Genomic DNA, 8588 nt, shown 5'->3' on the forward strand with positions numbered 1-8588 from the left:
CCTTAAACGCGGAAGGCGTCATAGGATTTGAGCCCTTTAGGACTGGAAATTGGATATGGAATCACACCAATATCCTTGGCGGCCACATCGTGCGAGATTACCAGAACCTCTTTACTACTTACCATCATTCCTCATATTATTTGATTTAGATCCTTATCTTAGTGGCAAGATGACTTCTCAACAGGATATGAACGCGCTTTCTCAACCTATCTCAGAGGATTCCATTTTTCCGTTCCGTAAGGTCTTTTTTTTAATTGAAGGCTCCAGGACCAGATAGGAAAGCATTGAGCTAGGATGACTTCACTACCTTAGTCTATTCACCCTCGGATCAATTCACTGGCTTGCTTACTTGCTTGGTGCACACTGACTTGACTGACTGAAGACCGGAATGGACCAATGCGAGATTTACTAAAGAAGGGCGCCAAGGAAAAGGCAAACTAGATAAAAAGCCAAGCTGACTGAATGAAATGCCGCAGCTTACTCTGACTCCGGTTTGGTACCTATTCCATATCTGAAGATTGACCACAGCCTAATGAATTGAATGCCTTACCGCTTTCAACTTTGCTTGGAGTTCGATCCGCCTATGAACTCTTCTTCATACGCTTACTCTCTTACCGGAAAGGCAACCCAACGAAAAGAGTCTTAGTCCACCACAGCTTCGTCCCAAAGCTTGGAGATGCCAGGGGCTGAAAAAGTGGGAGTTACAGTATGTTCTTCTCAAGCCAAACCTTCCGAATGGAGGCGCTGGGTTTCTCTGGACTACTCTTCTGCCATTCATTACCCTTTACATTATAGGTATATCGTTACCTTTGATCTCATTTCCATTTTTTTTATTTTTGCAGAGTCTCAGCTCTTTCCTCGAGCCCCACGGGGTCCTCTCAATCCCGCTCTCTCACTTCTGTCGCTAGAAGTGTGCTCCCCCTTTGTGCGCAGAACGCCGAGGGTGTTCAGGTCTTTCCCCTCTTTGATCTTATTGCTTTCTTTTCTCCATTTCTCACTTGGGTCTAATTGCCAGGTTCAAGTGAACCCTCAGTAGCTTGAACCTGGCAACGGTCTTTGACACATCTATTAGCTGAAGAGGCCTAACGCTGGTCTTTTTCTTCTTCCTATGACTAGCCGATGTAGACTATATCCATAGCCTTTCATATTAGTTAGGGTTGTGTCCTTAACGAATTTGTGAAACTCGTTTAGGCGAATCGATCAATATAAGGGCTTATACACCTACCTTTGAATGAAAGAAGTGTTGATTGTATGCCTGGAAAAGAGAAAGAGAAAGAGTGACTTCCGGCGGTCTGACGATTGATTGCATTTGGTTCAATTTATCTTGCTTGAGAGGGCAAAGGCAGGAAATAGAGTATGGAGTTAGAGGCTTGCTTAATGGCTTTCCGGCTTCAATGCTAAAGGCATTTCTTTGTTCTTTTTTTGGATTATGCTCTAGTGTTTTAATCATTTTTCTATCTATTCGTCTTTCTATTGATCTATTTGTTTTGCTATCATTCAGTATCAGTAAGATTGATTAGTATGTGGATTACGTGGCTCGCTCTCGCTCTTTGAGTTCTTGGTCTGAAGGTGAACGAGCTCTTGGTGTCATAATTCCTACTTGCTTTCCTTGTATCAGCTACAGCCACCGAAGCATTCTTTCGTCAACACGAGTTAGCTATTCTCTGATCTTTGTCTTATTCTTCCTTTTCGTATGTATTTTCAACCGCACAACTGGAACAAAAAATTTCATTGCCTTGAAGAGCCTTCCATTCTTAAGCCAGCCAATCCAGTCAATCAATAAAGGGGCGAAGCGGTGTGAACATGGCCTCATTCTATGACGAGTTGGAGGAGATAGCAGGCTACGGCGAGGAGCCGCCCTACGAGGAAGACAAAAGGGACACTGAGGTCCGAGGACCGGAGGCCCACGTATATGCACTCATGAATACTTATCAATTCAAAAAATTCTTTGATCGTAGAGCAGGCACGTTTCGCCGCTACGCTAAAAGGCTATTCTATTATGGATCACACGTCCAATTCTCTGGCTCAGAAAGGCTTTCGATGTTTTGATCCTTCTTCTCGTTTTCGCCGGCATGTTACCTTCCCTTTTTGGAGTACCAGCTATAGTAGTCAGTCCACTGGGTCTACCTTTTGCGTCCCTGGTGAGGTTGGTTCATCGGCCGAGTCAATCCAGTTTATAATCTTATTTTCTAGTTAGTTATAGAGCATCTAGTAGATAAACTACTAGCATGAGTAGTTAGACTACCCATACTCAGTTTACGCTGTTCGTGACAGCGATGTTCCAGTCAGACCCGTTCCAGAACCAATGAAAGAGAAAAACCCACTAGCGGGTAAACCTGTGCTTTAGCCCCCAGCAATAGATCTAGTGAGACAGGATTTTCCTTGCCTATGTTCCCCCTGAAGTGAGGCCCCACCGAATCGTCTGCTTAGTCTTCTTTCTCTTTCCTGTGCTATCCAGAAGAGTTAGACATAAGTCTAAAGTTATCCCACTAGTAATGTGCACTATCTGACTTGTCCTTGGTACATCTTATATGAAGCAGTACTGTAGCCTTACAAGCTGCTTGAATGGGTAGCGGACTTTCTATCTACGCCGAGTTTTGATGCCCGACTCAAAGCCTCCTACTCTTCCCCTTCCGCGAAGACAACCTCTGCCGCCTAGTCTGCTTGCCTTTGCTTCCTAAAGTTAGATGTCCAAGAGAAAAGGAACGAGGGGAAGAAGCGACGAGAACATAAAATCGTGAATGAAAGAGCGTGACGAGACTTTCTCAATTCGAGATGTTAGAAGGTGCAAAATCAATGGGTGCCGGAGCTGCTACAATTGCTTCAGCGGGAGCTGCTGTAGGTATTGGAAACGTATTCAGTTCATTAATTCATTCCGTGGCAAGAAATCCATCATTGGCAAAACAGTTATTCGGATATGCAATCCTGGGCTTTGCTCTAACCGAGGCTATTGCCTTGTTCGCATTAATGATGGCCTTTTTGATTCTCTTTGTTTTCTAAGTTTCTCCTTTTGAAAGGTGTAGTCTCTCCTACCTGAAGAGGACGAGGCCCCCGGAAATGGGGGGAGGAGATAAAGGAGAACCCTAAAATCCCTCATTAGGGAACACCTGTAAGATGAGTCTGCCGCTTTCTTTCATAACAGAGCCGGGAATAACGGCTGGCATAGAAGTCTCTCGCACGCAAGGAGATGCATTTCTGGTACTGGACAAGCTCTTAGGTAATAATCTCTTTCTTATTTATTCCTTTTTTCCCATGACGACTAGGAACGGGCAAATCAAAAATTTCACTTCGAAAATGCAACCCTAATGCTAGCCAAATGAAATGTAAATGTGAAGCACATGGGTGCACATGGCACATGGGTGCACAAATGAGCACATGGGGAGGGGTGTGTCTAGTTTTTATGCTCACCCCCTCCATGGGCTTTCTAGACCGGCCTTGGTAAATTTAGAGGTTTTTTTAGAAACTCTAAGTTTACCTAGGTTGGTGTTTTAGGTGCCAAAATTAATTCTAAGAAAATTAAAAATAAAGTTCCTATGCTAATTTTGACAAGAAATTAAAGTCTACTCTACACTAGAGTTTATGGCATTTGAACATGTAAAAGAACGTCTTCTTGGATCCTCTTGGCCATAACTCTATGGTTGGCCCAAATCTACCCTTTGGTGGGCTTGCATGTGGGCTTGTGCTTGGGCCTCTTCCATCAAGGAGCTTCCTATGTGTGCCTTGGGGAATACAAAGTTTTCCTTCCTTAAAAAGATACCCCTCGACCACATAGTAACCTCCTTGTGCTCTATGTTGACATTGAGCATAGATGGATGAAAATTCTTGATCTTCTTGATAAAGCTCTCTTATGTGATCAAATCCAAGAATTTGGGCACCTAATTTTGAAAAGAGCACATGCCTCCTTGAGAGAGCATCCGCCACTATGTTAGTGCTTCCTTTCTTGTATTTGATTACATAAGGAAATTGCTCAAGAAACTCCATCCATTTACCATGTCTCTTATTGAGCTTGTGCTGGCCCTTTAAATACTTTAAAGACTCGTGATCACTATGGATTACAAATTCTTTGGACACAAGGTAGTGTTCCCAAGTCTTTAGGGCTCGCACAAGAGCATAGAGCTCTTTGTCATAGGTGGGGTAGTTAAGGGTGGCACCATGGAGTTTTTCGCTAAAATACGCAATGGGGTGTCCACCTTGTAACAATACCGCACCTATGTCCACTCCCGATGCATCACATTCTATCTCAAAAGTTTTAGAAAAATTTGGGAGAGCTAGAATTGGTGCATTGGTGAGTTGAGCCTTTAGCCTTTGAAAGGCTTGCTCATGCTTATCACTCCAACAAAATGCAACATCTTTTTTGACAAGTTCATTGAGAGGGGAAGCTAAGCTTGAAAAATTAGGTACAAAATGTCTATAAAAGCTAGCTAGCCCATGGAAACTTCTTACATCGTTTACACTTTGCGGAGTTGGCCACTCTCGGATGGCTTTGATTTTCTCGGGGTCAACAGGCACCCCCCCTTTAGTTAACTATGAAACCTAGGAAAACTATGCTATCTACATAAAAGGTGCATTTATCACTATTGGCAAATAAACTATTTTTCCTAAGCACTAGAAGAACTTCCCTAAGGTGACTTAGATGGTCTTCTAGGGTTTTGCTATACACTAAGATATCATCAAAGTAAACTACTACGTATTTACCTATACAATCCCTCAAGGTATGATTCATGAGCCTCATGAATGTACTAGGGGCATTAGTGAGGCCAAATGGCATCACCAACCACTCATATAATCCAAACTTGGTCTTAAAAGCGGTTTTCCATTCATCACCCTCTTTGATTCGAATTTGGTGATACCCACTTTTAAGGTCAATTTTGGAAAATATAGTTAACCCATGTAACTCATCAAGCATGTCATCAAGCCTTGGGATTGGATGCCTATACTTGATGGTGATGTTGTTGATTGCCCTACAATCACAACACATACGCCATTTTCCATCTTTTTTGGCACCAACAAGACAGGTACAACACAAGGGCTTAGGCTCTTTTGAACCCAACCCTTCTCCAACAAGTCTTGAACTTGTGACTCTATGTCCTTGGTTTCCTCGGGGTTAGTTTTATAAGCGGGCCTATTTGGTAGGCTTGCCCCCGGAATTAAGTCAATTTGATGTTCTATACCTCTAATGGGAGGGAGTCCATTAGGTCACTCATTAGAGAATATATCTTCAAATTCACTCAAAAGATTTTCCACTTGAGGAGGTAGACTCATGGGTTCATTACTTGTGGCAGTGCATGCAAGTGTTCCCTTACAAAAGATTAGGCTAGGTTGTTCAACAAGAAGCAAATTTTTCAAGATGTTTTCAAAAGGCTTTTCTTGTTGAGCAACCTTGTGGGAAGGAACACTCTTCTCCCACGCCTTTCTATCCCTAAGGATTTTCTCTTTTTCTAGTGCTCTTTTCTTTTTGTTTTCCTCATCCCTCTTATGTTTCATTTGTATTTGGTTTTGTACCACTTGAGAATGTGGTAAAGGACTAAGTACAAACTTCCTATGCTTATGGGTGAAGGAAATCTCGTTAGTGAGACCATCATGCAAGGTTTTCTTATCAAATTGCCATGGTCTCCCTAATAAGATATGCCAAGCTTCCATAGGTACTACATCACATAAAACCTTGTCTTTGTAGTTTCCTATGGAAAACTTGATTTTCACTTGCTTATCTACACTTAGTTCCCCATTTTCATTGATCCATTGTAGTTTGTAGGGTTTGGGATGAAGAACTACTTGTAGATTGAGCTTATCAACCATCCTAGCACTACAACAATTGCAACTAGATCCACTATCCACAATGAGGGAACATATATTTTCTAAAACATTACATCCTGTATGAAAGATGTTCTCCCTTTGTGTTTCCATGGATGTGCTAGGTTGATTGTTGAGGGTTCTCCTAATCATTAACAATTCTCCCTCTAATGGAGCTACCCTCTCATCCTCTCCCCCTTCCTCTCTCTCACTTGGCTCATCCTCACCACTAGTGTACTCGTCTACACCTTTTAAGAACAAAGATCTTTGGTTTGGGCATTGTGCTTGCACATGCCCTCTCCCAAAGCACTTAAAAAACTTGACGTCCCTAGTTCGGATGGGTGGGGTGGAGGCATCTTTTGCTAAGGGCTTGGTAGTTTCCTTTGGTTTTTCTCTAGATGTGCTACCTTCCCTCTTATAGTCTTTCTTGGGATAAAAGTTGGAGTATGAACCCACCCTTTGACTTGAAGTTTTGCGCAAATTTTGTTGTTCAACTTTAATGCAAAGTTGAACCAAGTCATTCAAGTCTTGGTAGGGAAGGGGTTCAACCCTATCTCTTATCTCAAGAGAGAGGCCACTAAGGAATCTTGCTATGGTGGTTTCCTCTTCTTCTCTAATAGATGCTCTTATCATGGAGAGCTCCATTTTATGCCTATACTCCTCTACACTCATATTCTTTTGTTGGAGTCTTTGGAGCTTGTCCATTAACTCCCTATGGTAGTAGGAGGGTATATGTCGACGTCTTAAGGCTCCCCTAAGGTCATTCCAATATTCAATGGGAGGTTCCCTAGAAGACGTCTTTCTCTCTCTAGAGAGGTCCACCAATACATGGCATTTCCTTGGAAACTAAGGGTGGCTAAGGGCACCTTTCTTTCTTCACTCACCCTATGGCAAGCAAAGAGTTGCTCTACTTTCATTTCCTAATCTAGATAAATTTCTACGTTTTCCTTACCATGGAAATGAGGTAGGTCTACCCTAACTGATGGAGGAGGGCCAAGCACACCTCACCATGGAGGCCAAGACCCAAGACTAGACCGTGATGAGCGTCTAGACTCAAGGAGAGAGTGTCTAGGACGTGATGAGGGAAGGCTACACATGGAGCGTCTAGGAGGAGGCCTAGACCGTCTAGGCCCTATTACAAGGTCAATGGCTAAGCATATTCACGCCCACATGGACCTAGCCACGGATGGAAGAGAGAAGACCTTGTATATGTTACATGGAGGCCCATTAGGGGTGGCTTAGTAATTAAGGTAGTGTTAGAAAGCACAAGTTTGTCTTATATGTGATTTACCCTAGATTTGTGCACTTTCTAGAACCTTAGCACACATGACCGGCCATGTGCCATGTGCCTTGTCATTTGCATTTCATTTTGCTCCAATTTCATGTGTAATTAGCTTAGCTTTCACGGCCCATTAGCCTATAAAAGGGAAGGCCATCTCTTGTATTTTTCAAGATTATTGTGAGTAAAGTTATGCTGCCAACATTGTGCCATGCTTTGCTTCTACCTAGTTTCTAGGCTCTAATCTTCATCTTCCTCACTTACCATAGGGCTGGCCGAACCTCCCTAATCCCATACATATCATGCACCTTCAAGATCACCATAGCTCCTAGGAGGATCTTGTACATACACAACCATGGCTTCCGCACCATCTTTCACATGATTCTAAGAAGAGCTTCATGAATTTGCCATCACTAACCTCCCTTGGATTCTCTTGCTCTCTTTGCCTAGTTCTTCTAGGGGGTGGTTGGTAGTAATCATTGATTCTAAGGCTTTCCTCCCCTAGAAACTCATTGTCTTTAGAGTAAGATGCATGAGTGTGTGTTTTTTTGGAATTTTGAGATTTCTCTTCCTTTGCTCTAGTTAGTTCATTGATTTTTGACTCATTCTCCAATTGTCTATAGGAAATTAATTGAACATTCTTTGCAAGTTGTTTCAAAAGGGATTTGATGGATTTCACATCACTTTCCATAGACTTTGAAGAATGAGAAGACATGACTAGAACTTTGTGTATAGAAATGTTTTACTTTAAGAAAAATGAGGGCAGTTAATGAAGGTAGTTTTTCAGGTAAGAGAGATGAGTCACAATGGACTACTTAAATACCAAGTCTTGCCTTAGCCAAAAACTATCCCTCAAGATCTTCACACAAATCTTTCTCTTGGTGAATCACTTAAAACACAATGAGGAGGTAGAAATCAAATTTTTAATGCAAGCTATCTAACAACCCAAACAAAAATTATCAAAGCTTAAACAAGACAAAAGCAAAAGCAATTAAGCGTAGCTAACTAAATGCAATTGACGTAATTAAAACAATTAACAAATGCTAAGCTAGAAAGTTTAAGCTAGTCGGCCCTAGGTGAGGCTTTTTGGACACTTGGAGCCCTTGAAGACACACTCACCGTCTAATTGCATGATTAACAAGTAATTAACAAGAGTTAAATTGCAAAGAAATTAAATGACACTCCCTTTGTTGTTTTTCTAATTGCACTCCCTTTGTTGTTTCTTCTTTGTTGGGCCTTCCAAGGTGTGTGATGTATTTAGTATGTGTTTGTTGCTGCTCCTTGCCTTTGATCCTCTTGGGATTAGGTAATTAAATTCTTCAATTCAGCACCTATTAAGCAAAACTAGACTCCCCTCAAGTCAATTCCCACTCAACAAGTACCAATTGATATTTAATCCACCACCAAGCTTAGAGGTCAAAGAAATAAAGCAAGAAACAAGTTAATTTGAAAATACAGTACCACACAAATGTAATTAAATGTGACACAACTTAGAAAGAGTTCAAATGAAATTAGACAA

General features: G+C 41.8%; 2 protein-coding genes across 2 annotated transcripts in view; both read left to right on the top strand.

Moving 5' to 3' along the window:
• LOC137835347 (NADH-ubiquinone oxidoreductase chain 5-like) overlaps window positions 1–2854 on the top strand; it is a 7048-nt gene extending 4194 nt beyond the window's left edge. The window contains 1 exon segment of the mRNA XM_068643820.1: window positions 1–2854. This exon segment is cut by the window's left edge and continues 1447 nt beyond it. The gene's annotated coding sequence lies outside the window, so the exon portion shown is untranslated.
• On the top strand, window positions 2543–3199 carry LOC137835346 (ATP synthase subunit 9, mitochondrial). Its single transcript, XM_068643817.1, is given in 2 exon segments — window positions 2543–2762; window positions 2764–3199. Coding segments are annotated over 2 exon segments (258 nt in total). The 5' UTR covers window positions 2543–2741; the 3' UTR covers window positions 3001–3199.
• The last annotated feature ends 5389 nt before the right edge of the window (window positions 3200–8588 follow it).

This window comes from Phaseolus vulgaris, chromosome 5 (genome assembly GCF_000499845.2).
Source record: "Phaseolus vulgaris cultivar G19833 chromosome 5, P. vulgaris v2.0, whole genome shotgun sequence".
Lineage (NCBI taxonomy): Eukaryota > Viridiplantae > Streptophyta > Magnoliopsida > Fabales > Fabaceae > Phaseolus > Phaseolus vulgaris.